The sequence below is a fragment of the Bufo bufo genome, chromosome 6 (assembly GCF_905171765.1).
Source record: "Bufo bufo chromosome 6, aBufBuf1.1, whole genome shotgun sequence".
Taxonomy (NCBI): Eukaryota; Metazoa; Chordata; class Amphibia; order Anura; family Bufonidae; genus Bufo; species Bufo bufo.
In genome coordinates this window covers 175267677-175290712 of record NC_053394.1, presented here as the reverse complement: position 1 = coordinate 175290712, position 23036 = coordinate 175267677, and the positions used below count along the sequence as shown (strand labels likewise).

Here is a 23036-nt window from a genome sequence, read left to right as displayed (position 1 = left end):
ATCTTTTTAGTGTTTGCCAGAGTGATGCAATGTAAAAATGTAGTGTCCATGATTACCAGGCACATGAAAATTTTACTGTGAAGCCAATATTTTCATGGTCTGGAGTTGTGGCAGATTGCCACTTTAGGCTACTTTCACACTAGCAGCAGGACGGATCCGACAGGCTGTTCACCCTGTCGGATCCGTCCTGCTGCTATTTCGCCGTGCCGCCGGACTGCCGCTCCGTCCCCATTGACTATAATGGGGACAGGGGCGGAGCTCCGGCGCACTACGGTAGTGCGCGGCGAGAGGCCGCCGGACTAAAAAGTCGGACCTGCAGTACTTTTAGTCCGGCGGCCTTTAGCCATGCACCGCCGGAGCTCCGCCTCCATTATAGTCAATGGGGACGGAGCGGCAGTCCGGCGAAAATAGCGGCAGGGGACGGAGCGGCAGTCCAGCGAAAAAGTCGGACATGCAGTACTTTTAGTCCGACGGCCTTTAGCCGTGCACCCCTGGAGCTCCGCCCCCATTATAGTCAATGGGGACAGAGCGGCAGTCCGGCGAAATAGCGGCAGAACGGAAGCAACAGGGTGAACAGCCTGTCGGATCCGTCCTGCCGCTAGTGTGAAAGTAGCCTTAGTTTCTCTCCCAGAAAAGGCCTGTTGCAATTTATATGCCCTGTGGCAAATTAAATTTAATAACAAAAAATTCTAACTTCATAATATCTCTGATGTAGTTTTCTTTTTACCAATGATTACTCAAAAAAAGCACTATTTGTGTTCTTAAAAAGTAACCCATTGATAGGAATGGAGACTAGTAGAGTTTGGGACACGTGAAGGAAGATATCCTTTCATCAAGCCTGCATTGTTCATCAGTCTATTATTAATTGGTAATAGGGTGGGCTTCTGACTTCCTCCCAGTCTTTTTTCTTGAACAAATGGGGTTGTCACCCTTTAGATATAATTCCATCCACAACTGATATGCTCAGTGAAGCAAAACCCATTGCCAAAATACACATGTTCTTGCACAGTACTACCATGAAATCTCTTGATGAAGCACCAAAGTTTAGCCTTCTTTACACCAGTAGGAGTTTTCTCTTCTGTTCTTTGTTGCTCCGGAAGAGTAATTCATTTAATGTACTTAATGGCAGTTGCTCTAAACGCATTTTTAATTTGCAAAATAGTTATTTGCTAAGGCCCTTCAGTGGTTGTCCTGGCATACTGTCCCCTATTGATAAGAATATGGGGTGAATATTTTCATAACTGTCCATCATACTTGGTTTGTTTGATTGTGGTGGAACTCCTGAAAAGCTAGACAAAACACAAGTGGGGGTTTTGTGTTCCTGTTGGAACTAAATTTTAGTCAGTTAGAATTTGAATTATACTAATTTCATCTTTTCATGGATCCTCATTCGATGTTTATCAAGACTCCCCTTCCGGGTAAAAAACTTTCCGCACTCCATACACAGAAATGGTTTTTCCTCGGTGTGAATCACTTTGTGTTTCGCAAGGTTGGACTGGTTGGCAAAACCTTTGCCACACTCGGGGCATACATACGGCTTCTCTCCTGTGTGGATTATCCGATGTGAAATAAGATTGGAATGGTTGGCAAAGGATTTTCCACATTCTGAACACATGTATGGTTTCTCACCCGTGTGGATTATGAGGTGGGCATTAAGACCAGACTTGCTCGAGAAAAACTTGCCACACTCTGGACAGGAGAATGGTTTTTCCCCCGTGTGAATTCTCAAATGCTTCACAAGAGCTGGATTATTGCTAAAACACTTCCCGCAGGCTGGGCAGACAACTGGCTTATCTCCTGTGTGGATTTTCTCATGCATTTTCAAATTAAATTTACTGGAAAACAGTTTCCCACATTCAGTGCAAGAGAATGGTTTTTCCCCGGTATGAACCCTTTGATGACTGATGAGGCTTGGCTTATAGGTAAAACATTTGCCACATTCATTGCAAGAAAATGGCTTCTCCCCTGAATGAGACCTCTGATGCTTGGTGAGGTAAGAATAAAGGCTAAAACTTTTCCCACACTCTGTACATATAAATTGTTTTTCCTCCACAACAGTCGGATCGTAAGCCCCAGGGATCTTGTCACAATCTGGTTTGAGGTTTGCAGCGCTGGACGTTGTGGCCGAGAGATACAGATTTTCACTGTAGTCATAACTGATTTCATAACCTGATGAAAGAGACAAAATTATCTGGTTTTAATTATGATGGAAAATAAACCTTTAACCATTTTTTGTTTAAAGCATACCCATGGTTTCAGCTGCTGAGCAGCTACATGAGGAACACCACTATGTGAGTTCTCCCTAAGCTAGTGGTTGGAAACAGGCTGCTATGATGTCTCCCATACATCTCTCTGTAGGATCTATTTATTTTGGGGTACATATTTATTCAAGGTTTTTTTTTTTCAGGGGTCTTGCTTTAAATTTTTTGGTGGGTTTTGTTTTCATGCCATTGGTAAAAATGACTTTTTTGGTGGATTAGCCTGATTACAGGAATATCCCATTTATGTACTTTGATAGATATATATATATATACACACACATACATACATATACACACACACACATACATACCGGTATATATAAAATAAAAATTATAATATATATATATATATATATATATTTGTTTTGCTTCACCAGGCATACAACTTCTTAAGTTGATGGAGCCATTTTTGGAACAAAGTTTTTTTTTTTTTATTGGTATCATTTTGGGTTAAATACAACTAATTGATCACTTATCTTTTTGGGGAGGCGACATAAGCAAAAACAGAAATTATGGCACTGGGTATTTCCCCATTTACAGCGTTCACTGTGCAGGATACCAATTATGTTTATTTTTTAATATTTCTATTGATGGAAAAGTATTTTCTTTAATTTAAAGGGTTAAAAACAAGCCACTCATCTCAGTGATCACCCACAGACTGCTGTTCCAATGCTGCTCTATTCCCTGCTAGTCTTCATTTCCCGAACCTGGCTTAACAACAAGGCCTTCTTAGCCAATGACTGGGTAGGCAGGTCTTTTCTAGCATTTCGAGCCGAGAGCAGGAAGTGGAGAACACAGGGAACCAGAGCAGCATCCACACAGTAGTGGCAGGATAACTGTGATGGTGAGTAATGGTTTTCTTAATTATTAACCCTTTCTGGCCCTTTATTTTTTTTACTTCCCTGGAGAACTCCTGTAAAGTTTTTTTTAAATATCTTTAAAAATGTTATGAAACTTTTTAGTAAACATTTGATACCTGTTGTGTACAAATCACAATCAGCTCCTGAGATGCTAAATACACTGTCCCCTGCAATGTGTTGAGTAGAGGCTAACGTTGGAGTCTGCATTTATTTTGGGCATCTGGTCAGTATGTATTTAGGAGTGTTGAATTATATTCCATACAAATTATTTGCACAAATAAAACTATCCTGCTGCCAGTGACATAATTTTGAACCTTGTACTAAGTTTTGGTAATGCTGTGACATTCCTCATGCCAATAGCACATAAAAGCTTCAAGAGCTGCTGACAGTTAAAGAGCAACTGTTTGGGCAACACTGCTATACTACGTTCAACACCACAATAGCCATAAAGAACGCGTCTATTAGGCCTCATGCACACGGCCGTTGTGCGACCGTACCGTACATTGGGGACTGCAATTTGAGGTCCCCAATGCACGGGCAACATCCGGCGGCCGGGACGGATCGAAAACCATTCAACTTGAATGGGTCCGTGATCCATCCGCACCGTAAAAAAATAGAACATGTGAGGCGGCACGGACAGAAACACCACAGAAGCAAGTGAATGGGTATGCATCTGTGATGCGGAGAGCACACGGTTGGCGCCCACATATTGCGGATACACTATTTGCGGGCCACAATACAGGCACGACCAAGGAACAGCCGTGTGCATGAGGCCTTATATGTAGCATAAGGACCTTGCCATTTTTCACCTTAAGGACCAGGCCGTTTTTTGGAAACTTGACATATGTCACTTTATGTGGTGATAACTTTGGAACGCTTTTACGTATCCAAGCCATTCTGAGATTGTTTGCTCGTGATACATTGTACTTCATGATAGTGAAAAATGTTAGCAGATAGAATTCACCATTATTTATAAAAAAAATGCAAAATGTACAGATAATTCGGATAAATTTGCAATTTTCAAAATTTTAATTCTCCACTTTTAAGGCAGATAGTGATATATCATAAGAGAGTTATTACCTTACATTCCCCATATGTCCACTTGTCCCATGTGCCGGGCCCTTCACAGGTAATACACTTACTCCGCTCCCTGCGCCGCTCTTGTTCCCTGCACTGCCGCTTCTCCTTGTACACGCATGGGAGGCTTATCCCTCTCTCCCACCCCTGCCCACCACCGGATGTTTTCATGGGGATAAGCAGCGGCGACGGTGCGGGAACCAGGAGCGGCGCAGGGAGCGGGGTAAGTATATTACCTGTGAGGGGCCTGGCACATGAGGGGACCCCTTTAAGAAAATTTCCAAAACCCATTTTTTTAACCCCTTAGGGACACAGCCTTATTTCACCTTAAGGACCAGGCAATTTTTTGCAAATCTGACCAGTGTCACTTTAAGTGGTGATAACTTTAAAACGCTTTGACTTATCCAGGCCATTCTGAAAATGTTTTTTCGTCACATATTGTACTTCATGACACTGGTAAAATGAAGTCCAAAAAATATTTTTTTTTGCATAAGAAAATACCTAATTTACCAAAAATTTGGAAAAATTAGCAAATTTCAAAGTTTCAGTTTCTCTACTTCTGTAATAAATAGTAATACCCCTAAAAATTGTGACGACTTTACATTCCCCATATGTCTACTTCATGTTTGAATTATTTTGGGAATGATATTTTATTTTTTGGGGATGTTACAAGGCTTAGAAGTTTAAAGCAAATCTTGAAATTTTTCAGAAATTTACAAAAACACAATTTTTAGGGACCACTACAGGTCTGAAGTTACTTTGCGAGGCTTACATAATAGAAACCACCCAAAAATGACCCCATTCTATAAACTACACCCCTCAAGGTATTCAAAACTGATTTTACAAACTTCTTTAACCCTTTAGGTGTTGCACAAGAGTTATTGGCAAATGGGGATGAAATTTGAGAATTTCATTTTTTTGCCTAATTTTCCATTTTAACCCATTTTTTCCACTAACAAAGCAAGGGTTAACAGCCAAACAAGACTGTATCTTTATTGCCCTGACTCTTCCGTTTACAGAAACACCCCATATGTGGCCGTAAACTACTGTACGGCCACATAGCGGGGCGTAGAGTGAAAGGTGCGCGGTTTGGTTTTTGGAAGGCAGGTTTTGCTGGACTGGTTTTTTGACACCATGTCCCATTTTTGAAGCCCCTCTGATGCACCCCTACAGTAGAAACTCCATAAAAGTGACCCCATCTAAGAAACTACACCCCTCAAGGTATTCAAAACTGATTTTACAAACTTTGTCAACCCTTTAGGTGTTGCACAAGATTTTATGGAAAATAGAGATAGAATTTCAAAATTTCACTTTTTTGGCAGATTTTCCATTTTAATATTTTTTTCCCAGTTACAAAGCAAGGGTTAACAGCCAAACAAAACTCATTATTTATGGCCCTGATTCTGTAGTTTACAGAAACACCCCATATGTGGTCGTAAACTGCTGTACGGGCACACGGCAGGGCGCAGAAGGAAAGGAATGCCATAACGTTTTTGGAAGGCAGATTTTGCTGGACAGGTTTTTTTGACACCATGTCCCATTTGAAGCCCCCCTGATGCACCCCTAGAGTAGAAACTCCAAAAAAGTGACCCCATTTTAGAAACTACGGGATAGGGTGGCAGTTTTGTTGGTACTAGTTTAGGGTACATATGATTTTTGTTTGCTCTATATTACACTTTTTGTGCGGCAAGGTAACAAGAAATAGCTTTTTTGGCACCGTTATTATTTTTTTTGTTATTTACAACATTCATCTGACAGGTTAGATCATGTGGTAATTTTATAGAGCAGGTTGTCAAGGACGCGGCGATACCTAATATGTATACAATTTTTTTATTTATGTAAGTTTTACACAATGATTTCATTTTTAAAACAAAAAAAAGTTTTAGTGTCTCCATAGTAGGGTCTCATTTTTTGCGGGATGAGATGACGGTTTGATTGGCACTATTTTGGGGTGCATATGACTTTTTGATCGCTTGCTATTACACTTTTTGTGACGTAAGATGACAAAAAATAGCTTTTTTTACACCGTTTTTTTTATTTTATTTACGGTGGTCATCTGAGGGGTTAGGTCATGTGATATTTTTATAGAGCCAGTCGATACGGACGCGGCGATACCTAATATGTATACTTTTTTTTATTTATGTAAGTTTTACACAATGATTTTATTTTTGAAACAAAAAAAATCATGTTTTAGAGTTTCCATAGTCTAAGAGCCATAGTTTTTTCAGTTTTTGGGCGATTACCGGTACGTCATGTGTCCTGAAGAAGTTAAGGACCAAGTCACTTTGTGGGGGGTAACAGTGAAAAACATCCATAAATGACACCATTGTAGAAACTACACCCCTCAAGTTATTCAAAACAGATTTTACAAACTTTGTTAACCATTTAGGTATTCCACAAGAATTAAAGGAAAAAGGAGATTTCACTTTTTTTGGCAGATTCATTTTAATTCATTTTTCCTGTAACACATCAAGGGTTAACAGTCAAATAAAGCTCTATTTATTACCCCGATTCTGCAGTTTGAAGAAACACCCCACATGTGGTTGTAAATTGCTGTACGGGCACACGGAAGGGCGCACAAGGAAAGGAGCACCATATGGATTTTGGTGGGCAGATTTCACTGGGATAATTTTAAGTTGCCATATGACATTTAAGCACCCCCTGATGCACCTCAATTTTGGAAATTATAGGATAAGGTGACACTTTTATTGGTACAAGTTTGTGGTATATATGACTTTTGATTGGTCTATATTACACTTTTTGTGAGGCAAGGTAACCAAAAAATGGCCGTTCTAGCACAGGTTTTATTTTTAGTTTTTTACGGTGTTCACCTGATCATGCGCTATTTTTATAGAGCAAGTTGTTATGGAGGCGCCAATATTAGATATGTCTACTTTTATTTTGTTTCAGTTTTACATAATAAAGCATTTTTGAAAAAAATAATAATCATGTTTTTTTGTCTCCTTTTTCTGAAAGCCATATTATTTTTATTTTTCGGGCGATTATCTTATGTAGGGGCTCAGTTTTTGCAGCATGAGGTGACGGTTTGATTGGTACTATTTTGGGGTACATACTACTTTTTGATTGTTTGTTATTACACTTTGTGTGATGTATGGTGACAAAAAATAATAATTTTTGGCACGGTTTTTATTTACCGGATTTTTTGCCCCATAAGACGCACTTTCCCCCCCCCAAAAGTGGGTGAAAAGTGCCCATGCGTCTTATGGGGCGAATGCTGGCAATTTACATCGCAGACTGCGATGTATTAGTGAGGAGGGTCTGTAGTAGGCGGGGAGAGCGGCAGGGCCGTGCAGGCACTGTACTCTGGCCCGCCGCTCAGTATGTACTGTATACGTAGTGTTAATAATGATATCTAAACTACGCTCCCCATATGTACCGTACTTACCGGTACATGTCACGCTCCTGTAGTAAGCACTAGCAGCTAGCAGGCAGGCCGGGCTGCAGGCGGCCGTAACTAACTGAGGTCACGTGCCTGCTCCGCCTACTTAATTCATAAAGTAGGCGGAGCAGGCACGTGACCTCTGTGAGTTACGGCCGCCTGCAGCCCGGCCTGCCTGCTAGCTGCTAGTGCTTACTACAGGAGCGTGACATGTACCGGAAAGTACGGTACACCTGGGGAGCGCAGTTTAAATATGATGATTAACACTACGTATACAGTACATACTGAGCGGCAGGGCCAGAGTACAGTGCCTGCACAGCCCTGCCGCTCTCCCCGCCTACTACAGACCCTCCTTAGGGATCTGTGGATGGGATAATGATGTAATGATGGGGGGGGAGTCTGTTATGGGGGGATCTGTGGATGACACATATAGCAGTGTCATCCACAGATCCACTACCCCATAACAGTGCCATCCACAGATCCCCCCCCACCATCATAATGCCATTCACAGATCCCCCCCCCCCCACCATCATAATGCCATCCACATATCCCCCCCACCATCATAATGCCATCCACAGATCCCCCCCCCACCATCATAATGCCATCCACAGATCCCCCCCCCACCATCATAATGCCATCCACAGATCCCCCCCACCATCATAATGCCATCCACAGATCCCCCCCACCATCATAATGCCATCCACAGATCCCCCCCACCATCATAATGCCATCCACAGATCCCCCCCCACCATCATAATGCCATCCACAGATCCCCCCCACCATCATAATGCCATCCACAGATCCCCCCCACCATCATAATGCCATCCACAGACCCCCCACCATCATAATGCCATCCACAAATCCCCCACATAACAGTGCCATCCACAAATCCCCCACCCCATAACAGTGCATCATCCACAGATCCCCCATAATAGTGTCATGCACAGACCGCCATTAGTTCAAACCCACCAAAAGCACACCTTTTGGTTAAAAATATATATATTTTCTTATTTTCCTCTTCAAAAACTGGTGCGTCTTATGGGCCGGTGCGTCTTATAGGGCGAAAAATACGGTATTTATTTTATGTGTTCATCAGACGGGTTAGCTCATGTGATATTTTTATAGAGCAGGTTGTTACAGATGCGGCGATATCTAATTATCTTTGTTTTCTTGTTTGAAATATATTTTGGTTTTAAAGGGAACCTGTCACTGGGATTTTGTGTATAGAACTGAGGACATGGGTTGCTAGATGGCCACTAGCACATCCGTAATACCCAGTCCCCATAGCTCTGTGTGCTTTTATTGTGTAAAAAAACCCGATTTGATACATATGCAAATTAACATAAGAGTCATATCTTACTTGTGTGACCAGAGAAGAGTCATATTTTCAAGCTCTGACTCATCTCAGGTTAATTTGCATATGTATCAAATCGGTTTTTATACACAATAAAAGCACACAGAGCTATGGGGACTGGGTATTGCGGATGTGCTAGTGACCATCTAGCAACCCATGTCCTCAGCTCTATACCCAAAATCCCGGTGACAGGTTCCCTTTAAGCAATAAAAGCATTTTTGAAACAAAAAATGATGTTTTTATGTCTCCATTTTCTGAAAGCCATATCTTTTTTATTTTTTGGCCGATTGTCTTATGTAGGGGCTCATTTTTTGCGGGATGAGATGATGGTTTGGTTGGTATTATGTTTGGGTACATATGACTTTTTGATCGCTTGGTATTACACTTTTTGTTATGAAAGGTGCCAAAAATGGCTTTTTAGCAGAGTTTTTATTTTTTATAGTGTTCACCGGACGGGGTGGATAATGGGACATTTTTATAGAGCAGGCTGTTACGGAAGATACCTAATATGTGTGGGTTTTTATTTTTGTTTACAATTTTGTCTCTTTTCATGGGGAAGTTTTTTTTTTTTATTGAAACTTAACATTTTTTTATTGTTAAAAACACATTTCACTTTTATTATTTTTTATTTTTGTCCTACTATGGGACTTCAACATTTCAGGGTCTGATCCCTGTTTCAATACAGCACAATACATCTGTATTGTGCTGTATTGAACTGTCAGTGTCTTACACTGTAAGACGCTGACAGTTGCCTAGGAGACCCAGCCCTGGGGCTGGATCTTCTGGGCTTCCATAGCTGGCAGTCCAAATGCCTGTGCAAGGCATCGGGGCTGCCATAGCAACCATCGGGTCCCCATTACCGCAGCACGGGGAACCGATAGGGATGTACAAGCTGCCTGACCACGGCATACAGGGGGTTAATCCTCCGGCATCAGTGTTTCAACCGATGCTGGCGAATACAGCAGGAGCCCGGCTGTCAGCATCATCCAGACCCCTGCTGTTGATTGCGGCAGCGCATGTGGGGCAGCCGGTTAACCCTAGGACTAGAATGTACCGGCCAGTTAGGACAAGCATTCTCATCCAGGGTCGGCACGCTGTTAATGTCACAGATTTTGTTGCACACTATTTTTGTGGAAAAATCTGCGACTTTCCCCCTCCTCTCCACTTTTCAGAAGTGGTGAGAAAAGGGTTGTGGTGAGTGCAGGGAGAAGGCGACATAGCAGGCCCAGCATCATTTATCTTTATTCATGACAGTTTTCTGACAGAAATAAAGAGAGAAATCTCTCTGCTGCTGCAGATTTCAGACTGTCGCATGGCAAATAGTCAGGATCTGGTGACAAATCCAGCTTTGTTGCTGCATCTGTGTGATCCGCCAAAACACGTATGCAAGTTGGCTGCATGAATTCAAATCAACGTCCATTTAAAAGGGTTTTCCAGGACTTTAATACTGATGTCCTATCCTATGGATAGGTCATCAGTATCTGGTCGGGGGATCCAACACCTGGAACCCCTGCTGATCAGCTGATCGAGAAGGCACAGGCGTTCCTGTGAGTTCTGCGGCCTTCTCCGTGCTTACCAAGCACAGCGCCGTACATTGTATAGCGCCTGTGGTTGGTATCGCGCTCAGCCCCATTCACTTCTATGGGGCTGGGCTGCGCCTAGGACATGTGACAGCTGAACGTGTCGTCACTGGCCTACGACAGGCTGACAGAAAGCAGCTGATCTGCGGGGGTCCCGGGTGTCGGACCCCCACCGTTCAGATACTTATGACCTATCCAGAATGGACGGATCTGTGTACTTCTGGTGCCACAGATAGAAGAAAACAACTTATTGACTGAAGTGTGGGGTGTTGGACCCAGTTGATCTGATACTGATGACCTATCCTGAAGATAATCCATGAATATAAAAATTTTGGACAGTCCCTTTAAGGTTGGTGTCACAGTTTTTGTGGCAGTTTTTGATGAAGCTTTGAGTGAAAGTGAGAAGTAGAGCCAGCAGTCCTTCCTTTAGATTTTTTATTCCCTCCCAACCCACTTCTGACTTTGGCTCAAAAAACATAACCAAAAAGCTGTGTGTGACACCACACTTAGGGTTGTTTAAACACAGAGTTTTTTGAAAAATGCAACAGAAGTGGAAAAAGCAGGAAGGAGAATTATGTGTCCTTCCTTCATATCTCCCATTCCTTTAGAAACCAAAAACAGACCTGTGTTGTAGTCGCCTTCGTTGGCATCTTCCTCTTTAACCCTCTGGTCAGCTGTCAGGTACATCTCTTCCTCGCTGTCGCTCTGGGATGTAGCATCATCTGTCCCAACATCTAAGCAATCTGCCTAGAATTAACAGCCATCATTAAGCTGTTTTGTTTGAAGCACTGATATTACAGCCAAAGCATGCATCTACAGCTACCTGGTAGTCTTGCGTGGTTCTGTAATCTTCTGAACCATCAGAATCAGGTCTACTTCTGCTACTGGATCCATCTGTATGAAACACAGTACTGAGTACGCAGAATGTAAAGATCTTTGCTTATACACATAAAATAACCTCTCACTTCTCAGCACTCCACAAATGCAGCCAATGAAACTAAGAAACTAACCACCAATGGGTAAAAAGTATAGTAAGTCTGTGTGATTTCTCAGACGATCCACCTTGCGCATGATTGTCTTCTTGGTTAAACATCCTCCCATTTATAAATATGTCATTCTAAAGTTATTCTTGTGGAATCATATCACTTAATAACATTTCTGGACTACGACAGGTTTTAGACATTGAGGAATGAAGAAAGACAGCAGCCACATCTTCCCCATGCATGGGCTAATTCTTCATCAAGCCAACATTATTCGGTGCAGCCAAAACAGAGCGAGGACACAAGGCGGAAACTACAGAAATGCTTTATGCACGTAGTGGTTATTACTCACCTGGATGGAAAGCGCTGTTTTTCAACTTTGACTGCAGAATATTCTTTTTATAAGAAGCCAGGTTTAGAGCCTTAAAAAGTTCATAAAGTGGGAAAGAAGAAAAAGGACAGACGCAAGGTGAAGGAATTTGCAATGAATTTGTGTAATTTTTCCCATTTTAAGGGTCCATTCACACGTCCATAATGTGGATCCGCATTAGTTATGCAATTTGCGGACCCATTCACTTTCAATGGGGCTGAAACGGATGCGAATCTGCATTTTTGGGATCCGCATCAGCATTTTCGAGATCCGTTTTTAAGGAATCCACAAGTCCGTTCCTGAAAAAAATAGAACATGTCCTATTCTTGTCCGCAATTGCGAACCAGAAAAGGCATTTTCTATTCTAGTGTCTGTGATGTGCGGTCCGCAAATCACTTACAGACGTGTGAATGGACCCCAATGGTGACAGTTACTATTCAGTAGGCGTTTGCCCCAGAACTAGGACAAGTGGAAATGTATGAAAAAAAATCCTATGAAAAGTTTCATCTACCTCATCATCCTGTGGGACACTGCGATTGACCTCTCCAGGATCCTGTGGACATCTCTCTGATGCATTCTTCTTACTGTATCCATCTGTAGGATACACAAAGTGAATGAAAAGACTGAAGGTAAAAGATTGTAAGGCAGAAAAAAAGACATAAGCCAATTTTCCTCATTTTAGGGAAAAAATTCCTTGAGAATTAGTCCCTGGATCAACGACCTATCTCCAGAATTCTAGTAACTATAAGGGTCCATTCAGACGGATCCGCAATACACGCGGCCGGCACCCCCATATAACTGCCTATTCTTGTCCGCAATTGCGGACAAGAATAGGACATGTTCTATTTTTTTTCCGGAGCCGCGGACCGGAATATCGGGTGACCTCTCCGGAAATGCGGATGCAGACAACACACTGTGTGCTCTCCGCATACATTCCGTCCCCATAGAGAATGAACGGGTCTGCACAAATTGCGGAACGGATGTGGACCCATTATACGGACGTGTGAATGGAGCCTAACCTGTAATATTATTACATCCAGGCCCCTCGAACTCTTTTAGTGAACTCACCATCTCCACCTCCTCAGGCAGAGAGTTCCACAGTCTCACTGCTCTTACCGTAAAGAATCCTCTTCTATGTTTGTGTACAAACCTTCTCTCCTCTAGATGTAGAGGATGTCCCCGTATTACAGCCATAGTCCTGGGCCTAAATTAGAGTTGTCACAATACCAGGATTTTGAGTTTGATTTTGATACCTATTCTATATGACACCAAAAAAATACCCAGACATTAACACCATGTTTCCAGGCAACATGGGTTTAATGCAAGTATTTTTTTTTTTCATTTTTGGCAAAGTATCGATTGACTATTATTTGAGGAGGTACTTTAGGGGTTACTTACTAATAATGTGAGGCACAGGGAAGTTTCAATTGATAAAACCATATGTCTCATATTAATAGTAACTCCATCAAGTACCTCCTCACATAATTGACAACATGGGGTTAAAATGGGTATTCCGACATCTTGATATTGATAGCCTATCCTCAGAATAAGTCATCAATATCTGAATGGTGTGGGTCCGACTCCTGGCACCCCTGCTGATCAGTTGTATGAAGAGGCCCTTGCTCTCTGGTGAGCACTGCAGCATCCTCACAGCTCACCAAACACAGCACCAGACACTGTATTGCAGCTCAGGCCCATTCACTTCAATGGGGCAGAGTTGCGCCTAAGCCATGTGACTAATAACCGTGACGTCACATGGCCTAGGATGAGACTGCAGCAGTCACCAGAGCATGGCATCTTCAAACAGCCGAGCGACAGGGGTGCCAGAAGTCGTATCCTCTCTGATCTGATACTGATGACCTATCCTGAAGGTAGGTCTTCAATATAAAAATCTTGGATAACCCCTTTAACACGAGGTACATGATGGAGTTACTTACTATTAATGTGAGGCACACGATTTTACCAATTTGGACCTCCTTGTGCCTGATATTCAAAGTAAATAACCCAATCATGTACCGCACATTAACCCCATCTTACCATTAGGTGAGGAGGTACTTGATTGGGTTACTTACTAAATATGTGAGGCACATGGAGGTACTAAAGTAATAACACCATGTGCCTCACATTAATAATAAGTTATACCATCATTTATCTCATATAATGGCAACATTAGTCACATGTTCCTTTATACTGCTGGTTGGCCGTGGTTCTGATCATTGGAAGGAAGCTACACCCTCTGTTCCTATGTGCACACTGTTCCCCACCCTAACTCTGTCCCTGCCCCTGCCCCCTAACACTCACCCATCAGCCTACTCTCATTTTCACTGGTGGCTTCATAGTCCCTCCCTGACTTCCCCCTTAGCTTTTCATTGGTGGAAGCCGCCAGCCACTTCACAGTGCGTAGGGAGGGATGCCCTCCCTTCTTCTACACTATGTGGCCGCTGATGAGAACATGGCATGCGGCGCGCAGACGCCATGTTCTCTTACAGGAACTGATACTAAGCTGTGCAATTGTGCAGCTTAGTGTTGAAAAGTGGGTAATATGGCATCGAACCAAACCTGGTATCAAAGTATCGAAAAAGTACAAAGACTTCAATACCCGAGGCAACCCTTGTATAAATAGATGATGAGAGAGATCTCTGTACTGACCCCCGATATATTTATACATGGTTATTAGATCTCCTCTAATTTTGACAATCTTTCAGGGTACTGTAGTCCAGCCAGACCTTGGGTCTACTAAACTGTACTGATGGACTGAATACACTTGTGTCAAATTGGCCTTATGGCTCTTGGAATAGGAAGGGGGGGGGAAACTGGCCTGAACCTCAAGGGGTTAAGGCACATGGGGCCACAAACCTATTCATCAACAGAGTTTTACTGGAAATCTGGAACGCAACAATTGGAGCAAAGAGACAGTCTATTAACTCCTCAAAGGGGTATTCCAGTTGGTTAAAGTTATCCCCTATCCACATAACTATTAAATTGGTGGGGGTCCTACCACTGGGACCCCCACCGATCACAAGAACGGGATCAGCCCTCTGAAAAGAACTGAGCAGAATTCCAGATATAGCGGACAAGATTTTTTGGGTTTTGATATTACGACTAGAGATGAGCGAATTTCATATATTGAAATTCGTTCACGCTTCGTTTACTGATATAAGCCGAATTGCGTTATGGATTCCGTTACCACGGACCATAACGCAATTCTATGACGGAATGCCTCCAAAGGCATTCCGTTATTCATTTCGTCATAATAGAAGTCTATGGCCTGCATAACGGATCCGTCCTGTTTCCGTTTTGCAGGAGAGGACTCTAAAGGCATTCCGTTACGCATTCCATCATAGAATTGCGTTATAGTCCATAACGCAATTCACCTTTTACCAGTAAACAAAGCGTGAACAAATTTCATAAGCGGAAATTCGCTCATCTCTAATAAAAAAACAAAAAACAATGAGCTTTGTATTTACTGGTACAATTTTTGTGTATGTACGACTTTTTGATCACTGTTATTACAATTTTTGTGGGGGACAAAATGACAAAAAAAAAAAAATGGTGACTCGTGTTTTTATTTCTTTTTCCGTTAAGACGTTGACCATGCAGGAAAAATATTTATATAATAAAATATAAATTATTATGTTATGTCTATTTTTATATGTAAAATTCTGAAAGGGGGTGATTAGAATTTTTCAGTTTCTTTGTTTTTTGGATTATTACCGTATTTTTCGACCTATAAGACGCACCGGCCCATAAGACGCACCTAGGTTTTTGAAGAGGAAAATAAGAAAAAAAATATTTTTAACCAAAAGGTGTGTTTGGTGGGTTTGGAACTAATGGTGGTCTGTGGATGGCACTATTACTGGAGATCTGTGGATGACGGACACTGTTATGGGGGGATCTGTGGATGACTGACACTGTTATGGGGGGATCTGTGGATGACTGACACTGTTATGGGGGGATCTGTGGATGACTGACACTGTTATGGGGGGATCTGTGGATGACTGACACTGTTATGGGGGGATCTGTGGATGACTGACACTGTTATGGGGGGATCTGTGGATGACTGACACTGTTATGGGGGGATCTGTGGATGACTGACACTGTTACGGGGGGATCTGTGGATGACTGACACTGTTACAGGGGGATCTGTGGATGGCACTGTTACAGGGGGATCTGTGGATGGCACTGTTACAGGGGGATCTGTGGATGGCACTGTTACAGGGGGATCTGTGGATGGCACTGTTACAGGGGGATCTGTGGATGGCACTGTTACAGGGGGATCTGTGGATGGCACTGTTACAGGGGGATCTGTGGATGGCACTGTTACAGGGGGATCTGTGGATGGCACTGTTACAGGGGGATCTGTGGATGGCACTGTTACAGGGGGATCTGTGGATGGCACTGTTACAGGGGGATCTGTGGATGGCACTGTTACAGGGGGATCTGTGGATGGCACTGTTACAGGGGGATCTGTGGATGGCACTGTTACAGGGGGGATCTGTGGATGGCACTGTTACAGGGGGGATCTGTGGATGGCACTGTTACAGGGGGGATCTGTGGATGGCACTGTTACAGTAGGGATCTGTGGATGGCACTGTTACAGGGGGGATCTGTGGATGGCACTGTTACAGGGGGGATCTGTGGATGGCACTGTTACAGGGGGGATCTGTGGATGGCACTGTTACAGGGGGGATCTGTGGATGGCACTGTTACAGGGGGGATCTGTGGATGGCACTGTTACAGGGGGGATCTGTGGATGGCACTGTTACAGGGGGGATCTGTGGATGGCACTGTTACAGGGGGGATCTGTGGATGGCACTGTTACAGGGGGGATCTGTGGATGGCACTGTTACAGGGGGGATCTGTGGATGGCACTGTTACAGGGGGGATCTGTGGATGGCACTGTTACAGGGGGGATCTGTGGATGGCACTGTTACAGGGGGGATCTGTGGATGGCACTGTTACAGGGGGGATCTGTGGATGGCACTGTTACAGGGGGGATCTGTGGATGGCACTGTTACAGGGGGGATCTGTGGATGGCACTGTTACAGGGGGGATCTGTGGATGGCACTGTTACAGGGGGGATCTGTGGATGGCACTGTTACAGGGGGGATCTGTGGATGGCACTGTTACAGGGGGGATCTGTGGATGGCACTGTTACAGGGGGGATCTGTGGATGGCACTGTTACAGGGGGGATCTGTGGATGGCACTGTTACAGGGGGGATCTGTGGATGGCACTGTTACAGGGGGGATCTGTGGATGGCACTGTTACAGGGGGGATCTGTGGATGGCACTGTTACAGGGGGGATCTGTGGATGGCACTGTTACAGGGGGGATCTGTGGATGGCACTGTTACAGGGGGGATCTGTGGATGGCACTGTTACAGGGGGGATCTGTGGATGGCACTGTTACAGGGGGGATCTGTGGATGGCACTGTTACAGGGGGGATCTGTGGATGGCACTGTTACAGGGGGGATCTGTGGATGGCACTGTTACAGGGGGGATCTGTGGATGGCACTGTTACAGGGGGGATCTGTGGATGGCACTGTTACAGGGGGGATCTGTGGATGGCACTGTTACAGGGGGGGGGATCTGTGGATGGCATTGTTACAGGGGGGGATCTGTGGATGGCACTGTTACAGGGGGGGATCTGTGGGTGGCACTGTTATATATGTGCCATTCACAGACCCCCCCACCCCATAATAGTGCCATCCACATACCCCCCCCCAGCCCATAACTGTGCCATCCACAGACCCCCCCAGCCCATAACTGTGCCATCCACAGATGTCCCCCATAAAAATGTCATCCACAGATGTCCCCCATAAAAATGTCATCCACAGATTCTCTCCCCGCCCCACCGCTCCGGTGTACTAATATAAGATGTCTTATTCAATTAATAGTTATTAAACATGCCCCCCAACTCCTAATAGTACCTTACATCCTAACAGCTTCTGTACAATGCCGGCAGGCAGGCCGGGCGGCCGGCGCGTCCCTCACTGACGTCACTTGCCTGCGCCGCCTGCTTCATTCATAAAGTAGGCGGCGCAGGCACGTGACATCAGGGAGTTACGCTGCCGCCCGCCCGGCCTGCCTGCATTCTACAGAAGCTGTTAGGATGTAAGGTACTATTAGGAGTTGGGGGGCATGTTTAATAACTATTAATTGAATAAGACATCTTATATTAGTATACCGGAGCGGTGGGGCGGGGCTATACTACACTGACTGCACCACCCCGCTGCTATTGCCGGCCCCCAGCTCCTCCTCCCAGTCCCTCCCCCGAGTCCCCGCTCGCTCGTACAGCGCAGCTTGCGATGTAAAACTGCAAGCATTCGCCCCATAAGACGCAGGGGCATTTTCCCATTTTGGGGGGAGAAAAAGTGCGTCTTATGGGGCGAAAAATAAGGTATATATATTTTTTTTTACTTTTTACATAATAACTTTTGGCCCGCTTAAGAGGCTAGAACCTGGGATCTTTTGATTGCTTGTCCCATACACCATAATAGAGAACTATTATAGTGTATGGAATTCTGATGCTCTGCCTACTGAGCTGTGTTTTGTGCATGGCTTTGCGGGCAGTCTACCACGACAGGCCTGTGAACATTCAGCAGGCCCCAGACCGTCATGGTAACCAGTCGGAGCCTCGCTATTTCACTGCAGGGGCTCCAATCAGAAGGCAGAGGGAGCCCCTCCCTCTGCCTGACTCCACAGATCCCACAATCGCTATTGACTGCGGCATATGAGGGGCTAAATGACTGGGTTGAGCATCATTGCCGATCCAGATCATTGCGGCTGGGTGCATGCTGTATTATAAAGCCAGCACCTGCCATGTATGGAACAGGCTTAGTGCAGCAGCCGGCTCCATACATTCCCTGAGCCACTATGATGAACAGGTCTGTCGTGGAGGCTGAAGGGGTTAAATTATAGGTGGAACCAACTTTGATCCCTCTCCCCCAAGGTATACTTATTTGTTACATATATCCAACTTAGGTTGGTCTGACATATATCACTTTTGTCCTATGCTGAAGTCATACAACTGACATATGTGTACATGCACTTTAGTGCACAGTCCGGCATTCATAGCCTGAAAGCGCTGGACAGAAAAATGCTACGTAATGTTTTTCTGCCTGGTACTAAAAGACATCTGGCATCAGAACAGATGTGCCAGACACCATGAACAATCTCATACAAAACCATGGGATCAGTCCTGGTCTCAGTTTCTCCTCCAGCATTTCTGAACCACGCCAGAGGGAAAATTAAACAGATTGCCAGATATATGTGAACCCCTCCTTAGTCTGGTGGTGCCAGGATAATTGTGACCTTGAGAACCATGATGGTATCAAGGCTGACAATTCATAGAAACTCACCTGTGCTAATATGCGATAGCCTCTTCTCCTTGCAGAGACGTTCATCACCCATACAACTGCCCTCTTGTTTGACATCCAGTCTCCTCTCCACTTTCCCAAACCTCAGAATTTCAGACTAAAAGTTGCACAATAAAAAACTGGTTTATAACACTTCATTTATACTGAGTGAAAAAAATACTAAACGCAAACATAACTAAACATAAGCCTTAACCTTTTTATTATTCCCCATCAACATAGCGGTATAATTTGGATTTGCAAGACATGTTTACTGGTGCCATTTTGTCTTACCACAACCACTTGCTGTGGTTACTATTGACTGCAGTATCTAATGGGCCAAATAACCTTGATCAGAGTTATCCCTGATCCCAGAAATTGTAGCAGTGTGTGAATATATGGCCGAAAGGCTCAGCCCCTCAACCCACCCCATCGCAGCGCCATACGTGTAGAGTTAACTTGCAGTGCTGGAGTCCTAGGTTCAAATCTGGCCAAGGACTTCATCTGTATGGAGTTTGCATGTTCGCCCCGTGATTGTATGGGTCCCCCCCCCCCCCCACAATGGGGACAGCGCGTGATAATGTCTGTAAAGCGCTGCGGAATATGTCAGTGCTATATAAGAGAGTAAAAAAAATAATCGAGCCTTCCTAACCAAGGATTTTCTTTCCTTTTAAAGGGACTATCATCATACCATGGTGAGGCGGTCATCTGGCCATGCATTGAAAAGTGCACTTGGCTGGGGGAAGGGTGAGGAACAAAATGTTAAATGGGTTGTCCAAAATTGAGAATTAGCGTGGCACAAGCAGGGGATGATGTAAAATAACAAAATAAGCATTATGTACCTATTGATTCACCCACCACCTCCATTCCAGTCCGCCCACTGGTCTAACATCATAATGCCGTGTGACCGCTGCAGCTAATTATTGGCCTCAACAGTGTACCTTGGATTTATTATGTAGAGGAAGTTAACACATTGTAGACTGCTTGTTTCCATTGTTATGACCACCCTGCAATCCATAAGTGGTGGTCGTACTTGCACACTATAGGAAAAAGCTCTGGCCTCTCTGGTGGCCAGAATAGTGGGAGTGCACATAGGTTGGTGCTTTTTCCTATAGTGTGCAAGCACGGCCACCGTTGCTGGATTGCAGGATGGCCGTAACCATGAAAACGGGTAGTGTAACCTCCCAAAAGCTATCAGGGCAGATTTTCTGAAAACACTGTCTTAGGCTCCTTTCACATGAGTGATACAGATTGTGTCAGGATCTATTCAGTGTGTGGGTTATTTCCATCTGGATTTTATCCGGATTGCACGTGCGTGAAGAAAAAACCTGAAGAATAATCTACATCTCCTGGCAACCATCAGTGAAAATACTTTCCGTTTTTCACACAAGTCCAAATCTCTTTTATATAGTCAGAACTGCGCAAAAAAACACACAATATAGAACATGCCATTTTTCCTGAACGCAAAGATTATGTGTTCATGTATGTTGAGGAGGTAAGTCATAGACTTGACAGCGGCGAATCAATGGATGTCGTATATCTGGACTCCAAAGCATTTGACACCGTACCACATAAAAGGTTAGTATAACTGGGAAAAAACGTCTGTATGTGGGTAAGTAACTGGCTGAATGATAGAAAACAGAAGGTGGTTAATGGTACACACTCAGGGGTCACTGTCACTAGTGGGGTACCTCAGGGGTCAGTATTGGGCCCTATTCTCTTCAATATATTTATTAATGATCTTGTAGAAGGCTTGCACCGAAAAATATCAATTTTTGCAGATGACGCTTAACTGTGTAAAGTAATTAACACGGAAGAGGACAGTATACTACTACAGATGGATCTGGATAGACGGGAGGCTTGGGCAGATAAGTGGCAGATGAACACTGACAAATGTAAAGTTATGCACATGGGAAGGAATAATGCAAGTCACCCGTACATACTAAATGTAAAACACTCTGTAACACTGACATGGAAAAGGACCTATGACTTTTAATAAACAGCAAACTAAGCTATAGAATCCAGTGTCAGGCAGTTGCTGCCAAGGCCAATAAGATAATGGGTGGCATCAAAAGGGGCATAGATGCCCGTGATGAGAACATAGTGTTACCACTTTACAGATCGCTAGTCAGACCACACATGGAGTACTGTGTACAGTTCTGGGCTTCTGTGAACAAGGCAGACATAGCAGAGCTGGAGAGGGTACAGAGGAGGGCAACTAAAGTAATAACTGGAATGGGGCAACTACAGTACCCTGAAAGATCATCAGAATTAGGGTTATTCACGTTAGAAAAAAGACGACTGAGGGGAGATCTAATTACTATGTATAAATATATCAGGGGTCAGTACAGAGATCTATCCCATCATCTATTTATCCCCAGGACTGTAACTGTGACGAGGGGACATCCTCTGCGTCTGGAGGAAAGAAGGTTTGTACACAAACATAGAAGAAGATTCTTTACGGTAAGAGCAGTGAGACTATGGAACTCTCTGCCTGAGGAGGTGGTGATGATGAGTACAATAAAGGAATTCAAGAGGGGCCTGGACGTATTTCTGGAGTGTAATAATATTACAGGCTATGGCTACTAGAGAGGGGTCGTTGATCCAGGGAGTTATTCTGATTGCCTGATTGGAGTCGGGAAGGAATTTTTTATTCCCCTTAAATGGGGAAATTTGGCTTCTACCTCACAGGGTTTTTTTGCCTTCCTCTGGATCAACTTGCAGGATAACAGGCCGAACTGGATGGACAAATGTCTTTTTTCGGCCTTATATACTATGTTACTCATTGAAATGAATGGGTCGGGATTCAGTCCGGATGCACTCGCTACTAGCATCGCATCCAGATAGAAAACTCGCTCGTGTGAAAGTCCTTAGGCATCAAAAGAGCTTGTCGAGATGAGATGTCGCTTCCATCTATGCTTTCTATAAACAAATTAAAGGGGCATTCCAGCCCAATGAAAGAAAGTTCCATAGGAAGCAGATGAAAACTAAAAGCACTTCTACTCACCTCACTGATTTGCTTCTCAGGGGAACTCTTTTTGATTGGGCTGGAATATCCCTTTACTATATGAAATTACAGGAAAACATGTCCCAAAGAAGCACAAGAACCTGATTTTCCCTTTTAAGTAGAATAAATAGATAAAACTATACCTTGATAGGTTTTCTCATCCTTGGTGTCTTTTTAGGACAGGGTGGCCTCTCTGGTGTTCTTATCGTACCAGATGCATCTGGAGAAAACACACACAATGACTGAATATACAGAGTTTGTGAGGAGACCGTGAGACAACGATCTTCTTCTGGATCATGTGTACAGCTTATTACTTACTTGGCTTGATCTGGATATGCTCCTTACACTTCTGAAGACCAATCTCATCCTCATCTGCCATATTTCTACACTACAATGTACAAAAACATATTTACGTAATGGCAGGTATTAAATATACATAGTGTACACAAATCAGAAAACTGGGTTATAAGTTCTTACTTCCACTTACCTCCTCTGGCACGTGATTGTTTTTCTGTGGACCTTCAGACACAAGACACTTTTTTCGGGACACATCTGTAGGGAACACACTCGGTGACGTATGAGGATATGTAGATTATAACAGAGAAAATACCAAGTACCTCCCTATTGAGTCTGATCCCTTCAGAAGGTGACCACAGGAACAGATGTCACCAGAAGATAAATATTCAGTGAAAGAGGACCTCTCCTGTCACCAAATACTGCCAGCATAACTAAAAGGGGTTGTCCAGGCTAGGGTTGGGGGATATACCAGTATCACAATATACCGCGGTATT

At 43.8% G+C, this 23036-nt stretch overlaps 1 protein-coding gene across 1 annotated transcript; it reads right to left on the bottom strand.

Annotated features, from left to right (window-relative positions):
• Positions 1 to 347: 347 nt before the first annotated feature.
• LOC121005286 (zinc finger protein 1 homolog) lies at positions 348 to 22792 on the bottom strand. The gene is made up of 9 exons (XM_040437927.1): positions 22733 to 22792; positions 22564 to 22633; positions 22389 to 22465; positions 19245 to 19359; positions 12394 to 12476; positions 11865 to 11934; positions 11356 to 11426; positions 11156 to 11279; positions 348 to 2169 (listed from the first exon to the last, which is right to left on the bottom strand). Exons 2-9 carry the CDS (start codon positions 22622 to 22624, stop codon positions 1358 to 1360), a joined length of 1413 nt encoding a protein of 470 aa, XP_040293861.1. The 5' UTR covers positions 22625 to 22633; positions 22733 to 22792; the 3' UTR covers positions 348 to 1357.
• Between the last annotated feature and the right edge of the window lie 244 nt (positions 22793 to 23036).